The sequence below is a fragment of the Rutidosis leptorrhynchoides genome, chromosome 5 (genome assembly GCF_046630445.1).
Source record: "Rutidosis leptorrhynchoides isolate AG116_Rl617_1_P2 chromosome 5, CSIRO_AGI_Rlap_v1, whole genome shotgun sequence".
In the NCBI taxonomy this organism is placed as follows: Eukaryota; Viridiplantae; Streptophyta; class Magnoliopsida; order Asterales; family Asteraceae; genus Rutidosis; species Rutidosis leptorrhynchoides.
Window position 1 is genome coordinate 123,353,090 of NC_092337.1, and position 16,539 is coordinate 123,369,628.

The 16,539-nt window shown below is 30.4% G+C and overlaps 1 protein-coding gene across 1 annotated transcript; it reads left to right on the top strand.

The window, feature by feature from the left end:
• Positions 1-10,863: 10,863 nt before the first annotated feature.
• LOC139848989 (uncharacterized) lies at positions 10,864-11,460 on the top strand. Its single transcript, XM_071838667.1, has one exon. The coding sequence runs from the start codon at positions 10,864-10,866 to the stop codon at positions 11,458-11,460; it is 597 nt and encodes a 198-aa protein (XP_071694768.1).
• Positions 11,461-16,539: the final 5,079 nt, after the last annotated feature.

Consider the following 16,539-nt stretch of genomic DNA (forward strand, 5'->3'; position numbering starts at 1 on the left):
AAGATTGGAAGTAAGTTTGTGTTCTTGGAAGGATTTCTTGAAGTGTTTTTGTAAGGTTTTCTTATGAGGTTTAAGTGTTGTTTTTGAAGCTAAATGATGGGGAAAATGCTTAGAGATGATCAAGTATGAAGTTAAGAGTATTTTGAGAGAGAAATGGAAGTGTAAGTATGAGAAAATGGGGTGAAGAAATGGTGTGCATGCATAAAAACGTTTTTAGGTTATAAAGGAAAAAAAAATACCTAACTTTGTTTTCTTGCTAAATAATTCATGCTACTTGACAAATGGTTGGTTCCACATGTTTCTTAATCATTTAAGGCTGCTAAGGAGCAGATTTTTATTGGTATATACCAATAGTAAATACATCTAGAAGCTGCGTATGATACGGGTACATATACCCTAGGTATACGTATAGAAATCTTTGAGAAAACGGAACGAGGATTCAAATATAGCTATCTTTTGTAAATATACTTATATTGTTTTATGTATTTAAGTCTTTAAAAGTGATTAAATACATTACTTATACGATATATGTATAAACATTATAGGTCATAAGTATTTAAGTCAAATAACGTTACGTATGGTTATCGTTTTGAAAACTTAAGTTAGTAGTTTCAAAATATACTTATAACTTATTGTTATTAATACAAAATGAGATATTAAAACATTCTTAGATCATGTTAAATATGTATATATACATATATATACACAAACGTATAATTATCATATATTGTATAGTTCGTGATATCATCGGTCAAACTAGACGGTCAAACGTTGTGTAAAACTCTTTTCGAAAACATAAGTCTCAACAATTTGGATTGCTTATCATGTTGGTAAGGTTTAATTTATATAAATATTAATCTTATAAGTATAGAACGATCGAAAAAGTGCGGGTCATTACACTAGTTATTTAAGCGTACGAAAGGACGTTCGAGAAACCGGAACCGGGACATGATTCGAGTGATAACGTACGACTTATCGGAACAAAAATTACAGGTTAACTATGCACATGAATTTAATATAATATATAATTAATTATATAAATAAAATATATTATATTTATATTATTTAAACATGTCGACAAGAATAAAAACAAAATGATGTGAGCTGGCTGAGGGACTCATGCGATCGCATGAGAATCCCATACAAACCTCATGCGATCGCATGAGGTGCTGGGACAGGCCAAGTGCTATAAAGCTCGAACGTTTTCTGATTTCTGATTCATTCTTCATTCCTTCATTCCTCCGTATTATTATTTATTATATTATTATTATTATTATTATTATTATTATTATTATTATTAATTCTAATATTATTATTATTATTATTATTATTATTATTATTATTAGTATATATACATAAAATATTACGACGAGGTCATGAGCGTATCACTTTTAAAACGAGTTTTTGAGCGGGATAGAGCTAAGGAAACTATGAGTTATAGTTATGGAGGTTATGGGTAATGCTCATGGGTATTGAATCACAATATTGATACGTGAGCATTCATATCTTATCTTTTATATATTATTTGTGTATCCATGTCTAGTGCTCGAGTATATATATTTATGCATGCTTGTATGATAAATTTCGTCGTTAAACAGTTTATGATGAATCACGAATTAAATACATATATTACTGATAAAAGTTATATGATATGCATGTTTTGGAAAGCTGGCGAAAAATCAATAACTTTTCATTTAGAAATCGTGTAATTTCGATGAACGAATTAAAAGATATGGTCAACTGAATTATGATTGACGTTAATTGGAATTGCTTTTGAATCTGCAATTAATATTTAAAAAACCTGTTTACGAGATTGATAAATTGGGTTTTTGAATACTACTAGCCGAGTAAATGAATTCTTAAATAAGGCATGTCTCGTTTTGTTGAACAATGGTCAAAATTGATTGTTTTATCATATTTTAAAGCCTTATAAAAACTATAGTCTAATTTTACAAGAATTGGGAAACTATGTGAAATGTTAAAATGTTTCAATTATCATAATCATTTAACTATAGTATTGAATCAGATTGACTTTTTGAAATGACTTTTGATAACTTTTGTATGTCGATCTCGAGCATTAGGATTGTGATACACTATGACCTGACCTAGCTTGATAGACATTTATTGACCAACATATGTTCTCTAGGTTGAGATCTACGGTTATTTGGTATTACGAGTTTTGGTCACATTTCGGTGAACGACTTTATGTGCTGCTAAGGTGAGTTTTATAGATCCCTTTTTAATTGCTATTGCAATCTATATTTTTGGGCTGAGAATACATGCACTTTATTTTAAACACAATGGATACAAGTACATACTAAATTCTACACTGAGTTTGAACCGAAAATCCCTTAGCTTTGGTAACTAGTAACTGCCAGTTATAAGAACTGGTGGGCGCGAGTAGTAGTATATGGATCCATAGGGCTTGATATCCCCGTTCAAGCTAGAGCACTAGCCTTTTAACGGACGTATGCTATTTGAGAAGCGTACACGTTGGTTTGCGTGTATTATTAAGATGATTATACAAAGGGTATAAATTATATATACGTTAAGTTTAGTTACCAGGGTGCTCAATTTCGTAGAATATTTTGATAAACGTTTCTGGATGAAACAACTGAAATCTTGTGATCCACCTTTATATAGAGATTATGTGCAACATTAAAACAATGAACTCACCAACCTTTGTGTTGACAATTGTTAGCATGTTTATTCTCAGGTTCCTAGAAGTCTTCCGCTGTTTGCTTATATGTTAGACAAGCTATGTGCATGGAGTTATACAGGGCATATTTTTCAAGGAAACGTTGCATTCACAAAATCATCACCATGTATCATATTTTGACTGCATTGTCAACGAAAGTATTATTGAAAACCATTATTTACTGTGATTGTCTATATGTAGAAATCATCAGATGTCAAAAACCTTGTATTTAAATATTCATTTATGATATACCCTTTTCAAAAGGATGTAATGTTTGTAAAACGTATCATATAGAGGTCAAATACCTCGCAATGAAATTAATGAATGACGTATTCGTCCATATAGATTTGGAGCGATCGTCACATTACTGCTACATGTATTCGATAATTGCTGCTCTGTTTCGAATTTGGCCCACCATTCGAACACCACTAACCCTCAATATATATACATATATATATGTATATATATATATATATATGTATATATATATATATATTTATATATTTATATATATATATATATATATATATATATATTTATTTATTTATTTATTTATTTATTTATTTATTTATTTATTTTAATTACCATCATCAAACTATCAAGAACATCAATAATAGCTGCTCTCGTTCGACCAAATAATTATACAGAAAATATAAAGAGATTAAATAAATTAAAAGAATATCAATGGATCGATTACCAAATTGATCAATTGATAAAACGATTACCTAATTGATTGATAAAGGATTGACAATTAACGATGATGATGATGATGAATCGATGATCTTCTAAACGTTGATGATGGTCGCTTGATCGTTTGCTGATTGATAAATTGAAGAATCATTGAACCGTTATACTTTTCTTCCTGCGTGTTGGTGTATATTTTCTCGATTTGTTTTTCTCGATCTGTTTGAGCCACCAACAAAAGCATAACCACTATTTATAAATATATTATCAAATATTATTATTATTATTATTATTATTATTATTATTATTATTATTATTATTATTAATTATTATTATTATTATTATTATTATCATCATTTTTATTATTATTTTTATCATCATTATTATTATTAAAGTATCATTATTATTCTAATTTTTATCAATATTAATATTATTATTATTTTTATATAATTATGAATATTAAAATTTTAATAAGACTATAAAAAATAAATAAATAAATAAATATAAATTATAAATACAAATATTAAAATGAAAATGATTAATATTATAATTAATTTACTGATTTAAATGAATTATTAAGTATTATTATTATCATTGATATCATTACTAATATTATCATTAATAATATTATTAGTATTATCATTTAGATTATTATTTAAAATTATCATTATTATGGTTATTATTATCAAAATTACTATATCATATAATATTATATAAAGAAATATAAATATTACACATATCAGAATTTTCTTAAAAATACAAATTATTTTTAATATCTTACTACAAACATTAATATATAATAATAACTAAAATTTTAATATAATAAATGATAAATTATAAAATATAATAGTTAAAATATATTGATAAGTATTAATATTAAAACCTACTTCTAAGAAATTAAGAAATGATATTAATAAATATATACACTGATATAACTATATAAATATTAATCATTTTAAATATTTACACAAATTAAATATATATATATATATATATATATATATATATATATATATATATATATATATATATATATATATATATATATATATATATGTATATATATATATATGTATATATATATATATATGTATATATATGTATATATATATATATATATGTATATATATATATATATATGTATATATATATATATATATATATATATGTATATATATGTATATATGTATATATATGTATATATATATATATATATATATATATATATATATATATATATATATAAATTATTCGATTACGATTACATGTTTTAATAAATATACAATTGATATAGGTTCGTGAATTCGAGGCCAACCATGCACTTGTTCAGTGCCGTCATATGCATAATTGCTACGAAATACAGTATCGTGAGTTTTCATTTGCTCCCTTTTTAAATGCTTTTGCAATATATATTTTTGGGACTGAGAATACATGCGCTGCTTTTATAAATGTTTTACGAAATAGACACAAGTAATCGAAACTACATTCTATGGTTGGATTATCGAAATCGAATATCACCCCTTTTAGCTTGGTAACCTAAGAATTTGGCAGACAAGAGGTTCTGTTCCTAATTGACGCGAATCCTAAAGATAGATCTATTGGGCCTAACAACCCCCATTCAGGTTATGGATGGCTTTAGTACTTCGAGATTATTATTATACAGACGAGAGGTTCTGTTTGGGGATATTCTATGCATTAAAGTTAATGTCGGTTATCAGGTGTTCAATTCATAAGAATGATTTTATCTTTATGCAGACGAGAGGTTCTGTTTATAAATATGAAAATCTTGTGGTCTATTAAAATTATGGAAATGATTGATTACGATAAACCTATGAACTCACCAACCTTTTGGTTGACACTTTAAAGCATGTTTATTCTCAGGTATTAAAGAAATCTTCCGTTGTGCATTTGCTCATTTTAAAGATATTACTTGGAGTCATTCATGGCATATTTCAAAAGACGTTGCATTCGAGTCGTTGAGTTCATCAAGATTGATAATAAGTCATTCATAGTTTGGATATATTATGAGATAGTATGCATGCATGTCAACTTTCGTTGTAATGAAAGTTTGTCTTTTAAAAACGAATGCAATGTTTGTAAAATGTAACATTTAGAGGTCAAATACCTCGTAATGTAATCATATGTTATTGTATTCGTCCTTACGGATTAGGACGGGTCGTCTCACCATGTTTGGTGTTTTATCGATTATTTGTCAATTGAAGTTAATCAAATTCCAACGGACGGGCTCACAATGTATGTGTCAGTATTCAACACTAATGTTTTCGATACAAATATTATAAGTAATTAATAGTTTTATTTATTGTAATTGTATTATACATTTAATTACTATAAATATAAAAGTTATCAACTATTAAATTATACAAGTGTCATGCAATGCACGTGCTCACAAAACTAGTATATATATACTATACATATATATAAAATAAAAAGGTATTTGCTTATGTGTAATTTTCTAATTAAATTGAATTTATTATAATTTATACATACAACATATATATATATATATATATATATATACATACACACACACATATATATAGATATATATATACACACACACACATATATATATATATACACACATATATATATACACATATATATATATACATATATATATATATACATATATATATATATACATATATATATATATATATATATATATATATGTATATATATATATATATATAGGGTGAGGATCCACATAGACCCAAAGGTGGTATATATATATATATATATATATATATATATATATATATATATATATATATATATATATATATATATATATATATATATATATATATATATATAGGGTGAGGATCCACATAGAACCAAAGGTGGTAGAGAACCAGCAAACTACCTTTAATCTGTATGAAGACTCACCTTCAATTTGTGTGCCGATGGAGTCAATCTGCGTGGAGATGGAGTCAATATGCTTGCATGTGGGGTCAATCTGAGTGCAGATCGAGTCAATCTGGGTGTAGATTGAATCAATTTGCATTCAGATTGAGCTTATTTTGGGTGCAGACACGCTCTATTTTTTTACATAGATGCATATCTCAAAATCAAACCTATAGCAGATATTAAAAACGCAGATTTATTAGTTTCATCTCGTGAATCTATGTGCAAAGTTTCAGATTCTAACTCCTAGATTTGAGTTCGAATTCGTGAATCAAAGATTTGGGGGAAAAAGTTAACAATTTCTTCATAACTCAAATTTATAATCTATATGATGTTTCAGTTTGTAATGATGATTGACGAGCATTAGATGTAACATTTTAATCATATTTCATGTTGGAATCATCATCTAAAACGCCTTGGATTGATTAATTGAATTTTTGAGTTCGTAATCAAAGACGCTACAGCGTCGCCTTTGGTTCTCTGAGTTCTTTTATATCAAAAGTTCTCTCTGGATCCTTTCACTATATAACAAAAAATTAAAGCTGACGTGTCATCACATAATTAAAAGTTAAAAGTTATTTAAGGATATTATATATATACATTATTATGTATGTATAGGTTTCAAAATATTAATAGGAAGTATAGATCTAATTAATAATTACTAGTAAAATGACCTGTGAAACCACGGATTTATTTAAACGAAACAATTTAATGACATGTTTAGGTATTAACTAAATGTAAATGCTAAAGTCATTTATTTTAAGTACTCGTTCGACTAAGAAACTTGTAGTTGTTTTAACAAATATATAGAGACATGTACTTTCGCATACATATATAACGTAATTAATCTGGTAAAAAGAATTCATATTTGAATATTAGTAATATAATAATTATAATTACTACAATAAAAATAAATAATAATAATAAAGTTTGTCCAAAGTTGATAATTTATATTTTTAATAATAATAATAATTATTAGTAATAATAAAAGCCTTTTGAAATTCTTTTAGAAAATTAAAATACAATTATTATATAAAGGTTGTTAAATATGCTATAAAATTTGTAAATATGTTGGTGTTCTATTGAAGATTATTATTTCCTTTTATAAAAGATTTCGTATTATTTTTTAAATTAAATTTAATATAAAATAATGACATCATCAAAGATGTTTTAAAAATTTTCTTTTTTATTTTGAATTATTTTTATGCTTAGAAAATTTTTATTTATTACATGATCATTTTAGAGATTTAATATTAACTACTAATTGTTTTTACAAATATATAGAGACATGTACTTTCGCATACATATATAACGTAATTAATCTCGTAAAGAGAATTCATATTTGAATATTAATAATATAATAATTATAATTACTACAATAAAAATAAATAATAATAATAATAAAGTTTGCTCAATGTTGATAATTTATATTTTTAATAATAATAATAATTATTAGTAATAATAAAAGCTTTTTGAATTTTTTTTTAGAAAATTAAAATGCAATTATTATATAAAGGTTGTTAAATATGTTTTAAATTTGTAAATATGTTGGTGTTCTGTTGAAGATTAGTATTTCCTTTTATAAAAGATTTCGTATTATTTTTTTAAATTAAATTTAATATAAAATAATGACATCATCAAAGATGTTTTAAAAAATTTCTTTTTTATTTTGAATTATTTTTATGCTTAGAAAATGTCTATTTATGACATCATCATTTTATAGATTTAATATTAACTATAGATAGATAGATAGATTATATAATATCTGCTTATTTATGTAGACAATATATTAACGACACTTCAGTAATCATGCGTACAAAGTTTATGAAACGAGGTCACTCAAACAATAATTACATTCATGGTACGAATTAGTTTCCTAAATTAGTTAGTTTCTTTCAAGTATTGTATGAGTCATTTAATTATTAAATCGACTCAAGCGTGTAATTTTCAAAGAATGGGGTGTGTGTGAGAGAGAATGTGAGGAGAGAGAATGAGTGGAGAGAGAGAGAGGCGAGTATGGCGGAGCAGGTTCGACGCGAGAAGGGTACAATGGACGACTTCAAGATCGACTAACAAGACCATTCAGAATCTAACTTACTTCGTACATGTTTTTCTATTTTCCTGATTCGTGGACTGTTGAAGATATGTGGAAGTGTTACAAACCATTCAGTGACATTAGGGACATCTACCTTGCCGGAAAAAAACTGAAAAATGGCTGTAGGTTCGCGTTTGGAAGGTTCGGCAATGTTAGATGTGATGAACACTTTCTTGCTAAACTCGAGAAGATAAATGTCAATGGCATTCCAATAAAAATTTTCAAAGCCAGGGAAAGAGCAGAAAAGGTTCAACCCTGCCAACACCAATCGAGTTGGCAGGGTGTTCATCAGGTTAGTACCGGCAAAACTATGGAAACGCTTTTGTTGATGAACGACGGTTTATTGAAGTTGCAAAGAAACAAGATGAGGACCTCATATCGAAACTCAACAAACAAAAGATGGATGCAAATATGGGAAACATGAAGATTTTGAGGGCTAGATTATCCAAGGGTAAAGGTAATATGAATGTGCCGTTAGATGCTGGTGCAAACAAACCACCCAACAACACATACACGGATAAAAGAACCATCACCGTAAAACAACAAGACCATAGCATGTTGGGTAAATCTATCATGTGCGAGGTAAAAAACCTTGATATCATGTTCCAGTTTGAAGATCTATGTAGGGCCGAAGGGTTATGTAATTTCAGTCTTAAGATTCTTGGAGGTCTAGACATTCTTGTAATTTGCAAATTAAAGGATGCCGCTAGTAAGATGGTTTTAAACACAAACCATGCTATGAACCGATGGTGCAACCTTGTGAAAATCTTTGACAACCCTACTAGATCTTCTGGTAGATTAGTCTGGATTAACATAAGGGGTGTACCCATTACGTGTTGGAATGAAGAAACTTTTAGGGTGATTGCTAGTTGGTGGGGTAAAATCCAGATATGGAAAATTGCAATATTGTTAAAGGTAATCAATCCCTAATCTCAGGTCATGTGTTGATCTATCTTCACAACAGTAGTGTAAAATATGAAGGCTGGGTTAATTTTTTTGATATGGAGACTGTATTCTATGTCTGTATAAATGAAGATACTAGTAGGGAAGTAAAAATTGATTTGCCTGTTTGTGTTGATAAAGAAGAGCCAAAAGATGAAAATTTTAATTCAGATGAAGAAGATGATGATGATTACGTAGATTATACATTCGAAATTTCGTACGATGAAAATCACTTCTTTAACCTAGGTCATGACGGTGCTGAAGACGGTATGAATAAAGATAAATGTTCTGATGAAGGCGATAAGAATTATGGTGATGATGATCGGAATCATGACCGGAGTCCGTTAATCAATCTACCAGAAGATGAAGGGTCGAATTGCTGTAGGTCAAGTTCCAATTCTTGAGGCAATAATGATGATGTGCGTGTGGGAGAAATTAAATGTCCAGCATCCAAAAAGAAACTTTTTAAGAATAATAATATCTCCCCCAATTCCCTAGAAGATTTCTCATGCAATAGGCCCAACAGTCGAAGTTACAATAACCGTATTAAGTCAAATGGGGCCGGTAAGCATGTTCAATCTGAAGGCCCAACATCTCCTAGCCCAACACCTAATGACCCAGGAAATGATTTCCTGGCAATATAAGCCCAAACCATGTCTCTGAACCAAGTCCTAGGCCTATCCACACCCCATCCAAACCATACAGCCATTTGGGCCCAAATGATGATGACAGCTTCATGGAAGAGTTAGGCCACCCGAAACCAGATTTTACCAAACCAGATTCATCCAAACAACATAGCCCAATAAAGCAATACAAACTTATCCATGAGGATGATGACATCAGTGAATCGTTTCAAAACCTACCCCCACACTGTGACATTCCAGACGATAAATCAGGCGACAAAGAAATCAAAAACTCGAGCAAGAGATATAAAATCGTTAACAGAAATAAGAGGAATTGCTATTGGACAAGTATTCAAAAGTGGAAATCCTCGTCACGAATGATTAATATTAAGAATGTTGCCCGGAAACCTAAACCTGTTAACCAACCTATTCGTTCAAGGTGCACTTCCTGTGTATGCAGGAGTAGTCAAACATCAACCCAACAACCAATTGACATCCCTAAAAAGCCACAACCGCAACAAATTCCTATAGTTTCTAATAAAGGCCGAGGCGAGTCAGAAAATTCTACAAGTTCGTCCTACTCACATAAGCCCCTCAACTGTGTAAATGTATACGAGTTTGGACGGCAATTGGGGTTAAAGTGGCAGAGGAAGCATTCCTCTGGCCAGTAAGTTTTTCCCCATCCTATTCGTAATGATATTGTATTTATGTTAATGTTATCTTACAATATTAGGGGATTTTGTTTCGGGAAAGACTGTAAACTCGGGTATTTAAAAAAATTGTTAGCAAAAGAAAAACCAATGTTCCTAGCACTACAGGAAACCAAATTGCATTTGATGGATAGAAATTAGGTCGAGTCTGTTTGGGGATCCTCTGCTTTTATACAATGAGAAATGGTAGGAAAGTCGGGTGGGCAACTGTTTATTTGGGATACTCGTTTCTTTGAGGCTATTGAAATTATTGCGTTTGAGTGTGTAATTGGTGTTCGGGACAAGTGGAAATCCAATGATATGATCCTTAATATTCTAAACGTTTACGGCCCACACGAAGATTCAAAAAAACAGAAATTATGGGACTCACTTTCTAATGTTATAGCAAGTCGTGATGAAGCGTGGGTCCTTTGCGGGGATTTTAATGAGGTTAGGGATCAGTCAAAACATTTCAATTGCGTCTTTATTGAAAGTCCTGCAAAAAACTTTAACAATTTTATCGTGTCCAATAGCTTGATAGACATCCTAATCGGTGGTCGGTTCTTCACATGGGTTAGCGATGAAGGTACTAAGTTTAGCAAGATAGATAGGTTTCTCGTTTCAGAAAAGTTCCATCAACAATGGAGAAAACTTTCGGCTGTTGCTTTAGATAGAGACAAAACCGATCATTGCCCGATCCTTTTAAAAGATGAGGTCAAAAACTTTGGTCCTAAACTGTTCAAAATATTCGATGTTTGGTTAGACGAAAAGGATGTTGATTTGGTCATTGAGAAGGCTTAGCATGATGCTTCTGTTAATGGTAGCCGAAAAGATTGTCACTTTCTTAGAAAACTCAAAGATTTTAATCAATCACTTAGATCTTGGAGTAAAGACAAGTTTGGGGAAATTGATGATGAAATTGAATTTCTCAAGTTCAAGGCCTTAAACCTTGATTCCAAGCCGAAACATCAGTACTTTCTACTTCAGATCTTGAATCTTGGAAAGAAGCTAGGAAAGGTTGGATGGATAAAGAAAGAATCAAATCAAATGGGTTAAAGCAAAAATTGCGTATCAAATGGAATTTAGAAGGGAATGAAAACACCAAATATTTCCACTCGATGATCCGTAATAAATACAACAAGTGTAATATCCGGGGGTTAACAATCGATGGGTGTAGGAATGAAAATCCACACGACATAAAAAATGAATTTTTTAATCACTTTAAACAGGCCATTCAAGAACCGATTGTTTCAAGACCTTCATTGGAGGACCTCTCCTACCCGACTATTTCAGCACACGAGGCAGAATCCTTAGAAGCTAAATTTTCAGAAAGTGAAATACATGAGGCCATAGGTGATTGCAGTAGTACGAAGGCCCCCGGGCCGGATGGTTTTAATATGAGGTTTTATATAAAAAAAAAACGTTGGAACATCATTAAGACCGATCTTATCGAGGCGATTAATTGGTTTTGGGAAAAACGAGAGTTTTCAAAAGGGTGCAATGTGAAATGTCCCGTTCTTATTGATTAAAAACGTTCCATATTAATTGATTTCGTTGCGAGGTTTTGACCTCTATATGAGACGTTTTTCAAAGACTGCATTCATTTTTAAACAAACCATAACCTTTATTTCATCAATAAAGGTTTAAAAAGCTTTACGTAGATTATCAAATAATGATAATCTAAAATATCCTGTTTACACACGACCATTACATAATGGTTTACAATACAAATATGTTACAACAAAATAAGTTTCTTGAATGCAGTTTTTACACAATATCATACAAGCATGGACTCCAAATCTTGTCCTTATTTAAGTATGCGACAGCGGAAGCTCTTAATAATCACCTGAGAATAAACATGCTTAAAACGTCAACAAAAATGTTGGTGAGTTATAGGTTTAACCTATATATATCAAATCGTAACAATAGACCACAAGATTTCATATTTCAATACACATCCCATACATAGAGATAAAAATCATTCATATGGTGAACACCTGGTAACCGACAATAACAAGATGCATATATAAGAATATCCCCATCATTCCGGGACACCCTTCGGATATGATATAAATTTCGAAGTACTAAAGCATCCGGTACTTTGGATGGGGTTTGTTAGGCCCAATAGATCTATCTTTAGGATTCGCGTCAATTAGGGTGTCTGTTCCCTAATTCTTAGATTACCAGACTTAATAAAAAGGGGCATATTCGATTTCGATAATTCAACCATAGAATGTAGTTTCACGTACTTGTGTCTATTTTGTAAATCATTTATAAAACCTGCATGTATTCTCATCCCAAAAATATTAGATTTTAAAAGTGGGACTATAACTCACTTTCACAGATTTTACTTCGTCGGGAAGTAAGACTTGGCCACTGGTTGATTCACGAACCTATAACAATATATACATATATATTAAAGTATGTTCAAAATATATTTACAACACTTTTAATATATTTTGATGTTTTAAGTTTATTAAGTCAGCTGTCCTCGTTAGTAACCTACAACTAGTTGTCCACAGTTAGATGTACAGAAATAAATCGATAAATATTATCTTGAATCAATCCACGACCCAGTGTATACGTATCTCAGTATTGATCACAACTCAAACTATATATATTTTGGAATCAACCTCAACCCTGTATAGCTAACTCCAACATTCACATATAGAGTGTCTATGGTTGTTCCGAAATATATATAGATGTGTCGACATGATAGGTCGAAACATTGTATACGTGTCTATGGTATCTCAAGATTACATAATATATAATACAAGTTGATTAAGTTATGGTTGGAATAGATTTGTTACCAATTTTCACGTAGCTAAAATGAGAAAAATTATCCAATCTTGTTTTACCCATAACTTCTTCATTTTAAATCCGTTTTGAGTGAATCAAATTGCTATGGTTTCATATTGAACTCTATTTTATGAATCTAAACAAAAAAAGTATAGGTTTCTAGTCGGAAAAATAAGTTACAAGTCGTTTTTGTAAAGGTAGTCATTTTAGTCGAAAGAACGACGTCTAGATGACCATTTTAGAAAACATACTTCCACTTTGAGTTTAACCATAATTTTTGGATATAGTTTCATGTTCATAATAAAAATCATTTTCTCAGAATAACAACTTTTAAATCAAAGTTTATCATAGTTTTTAATTAACTAACCCAAAACAGTCCGCGGTGTTACTACGACGGCGTAAATCCGGTTGTACGGTGTTTTTCGTGTTTCCAGGTTTTAAATCATTAAGTTAGCATATCATATAGATATAGAACATGTGTTTAGTTGATTTTAAAAGTCAAGTTAGAAGGATTAACTTTTGTTTGCGAACACGTTTAGAATTAACTAAACTATGTTCTAGTGATTACAAGTTTAAACCTTCGAATAAGATAGCTTTATATGTATGAATCGAATGATGTTATGAACATCATTACTACCTTAAGTTCCTTGGATGAACCTACTGGAAAAGAGAAAAATGGATCTAGCTTCAATGGATCCTTAGATGGCTCAAAGTTCTTGAAGCAAAATCATGACACGAAAACAAGTTCAAGTAAGACCATCACTTGAAATAAGATTGTTATAGTTATAGAAATTGAATCAAAGTTTGAATATGATTATTACCTTGTATTAGAATGATAACCTACTGTAAGAAACAAAGATTTCTTGAGGTTGGATGATCACCTTACAAGATTGGAAGTGAGCTAGCAAACTTGAAAGTATTCTTGATTTTATGTAACTAGAACTTTTGGAATTTATGAAGAACACTTAGAACTTGAAGATAGAACTTGAGAGAGATCAATTAGATGAAGAAAATTGAAGAATGAAAGTGTTTGTAGGTGTTTTTGGTCGTTGGTGTATGGATTAGATATAAAGGATATGTTATTTTGTTTTCATGTAAATAAGTCATGAATGATTACTCATATTTTTGTAATTTTATGAGATATTTCTTGCTAGTTGCCAAATGATGGTTCCCACATGTGTTAGGTGACTCACATGGGCTGCTAAGAGCTGATCATTGGAGTGTATATACCAATAGTACATACATCTAAAAGCTGTGTATTGTACGAGTACGAATACGGGTGCATACGAGTAGAATTGTTGATGAAACTGAACGAGGATGTAATTGTAAGCATTTTTGTTAAGTAGAAGTATTTTGATAAGTGTCTTGAAGTCTTTCAAAAGTGTATGAATACATATTAAAACACTTCATGTATATACATTTTAACTGAGTCGTTAAGTCATCGTTAGTCGTTACATGTAAATGTTGTTTTGAAACCTTTAGGTTAACGATCTTGTTAAATGTTATTAACCCAATGTTTATAATATCAAAAGAGATTTTAAATTATTATATTATCATGATATTATGATGTACGAATATCTCTTAATATGATATATATACATTAAATGTCGTTACAACGATAATCGTTACATATATGTCTCGTTTCAAAATCATTAAGTTAGTAGTCTTGTTTTTACATATGTAGTTCATTGTTAATATAATTAATGATATGTTTACTTATCATAATATCATGTTAACTATATATATAACCATATATATGTCATCATATAGTTTTTACAAGTTTTAACGTTCGTGAATCACCGGTCAACTTGGGTGGTCAATTGTCTATATGAAACCTATTTCAATTAATCAAGTCTTAACAAGTTTGATTGCTTAACATGTTGGAAACATTTAATCATGTAAACATCAATCTCAATTAATATATATAAACATGGAAAAGTTCGGGTCACTACAGTACCTACCCGTTAAATAAATTTCGTCTCGAAATTTTAAGCTGTTGAAGGTGTTGACGAATCTTCTGGAAATAGATGCGGGTATTTCTTCTTCATCTGATCTTCACGCTCCCAGGTGAACTCGGGTCCTCTACGAGCATTCCATCGAACCTTAACAATTGGTATCTTGTTTTGCTTAAGTCTTTTAACCTCACGATCCATTATTTCGACGGGTTCTTCGATGAATTGGAGTTTTTCGTTGATTTGGATTTCATCTAACGGAATAGTGAGATCTTCTTTAGCAAAACATTTCTTCAAATTCGAGACGTGGAATGTGTTATGTACAGCCGCGAGTTGTTGAGGTAACTCAAGTCGGTAAGCTACTGGTCCGACACGATCAATAATCTTGAATGGTCCAATATACCTTGGATTTAATTTCCCTCGTTTACCAAATCGAACAACGCCTTTCCAAGGTGAAACTTTAAGCATGACCATCTCTCCAATTTCAAATTCTATATCTTTTCTTTTAATGTCAGCGTAGCTCTTTTGTCGACTTTGGGCGGTTTTCAACCGTTGTTGAATTTGGATGATCTTCTCGGTAGTTTCTTGTATAATCTCCGGACCCGTAATCTGTCTATCCCCCACCTCACTCCAACAAATCGGAGACCTGCACTTTCTACCATAAAGTGCTTCAAACGGCGCCATCTCAATGCTTGAATGGTAGCTGTTGTTGTAGGAAAATTCTGCTAACGGTAGATGTCGATCCCAACTGTTTCCGAAATCAATAACACATGCTCGTAGCATGTCTTCAAGCGTTTGTATCGTCCTTTCGCTCTGCCCATCAGTTTGTGGATGATAGGCAGTACTCATGTCTAGACGAGTTCCTAATGCTTGCTGTAATGTCTGCCAGAATCTTGAAATAAATCTGCCATCCCTATCAGAGATAATAGAGATTGGTATTCCATGTCTGGAGACGACTTCCTTCAAATACAGTCGTGCTAACTTCTCCATCTTGTCATCTTCTCTTATTGGTAGGAAGTGTGCTGATTTGGTGAGACGATCAACTATTACCCAAATAGTATCAAAACCACTTGCAGTCCTTGGCAATTTAGTGATGAAATCCATGGTAATGTTTTCCCATTTCCATTCC

Bases quoted from the DNA above. Each gene is read 5' to 3' on its own strand.
- LOC139848989 (XM_071838667.1), top strand. From the start codon at position 10,864: ATGGTAGGAAAGTCGGGTGGGCAACTGTTTATTTGGGATACTCGTTTC.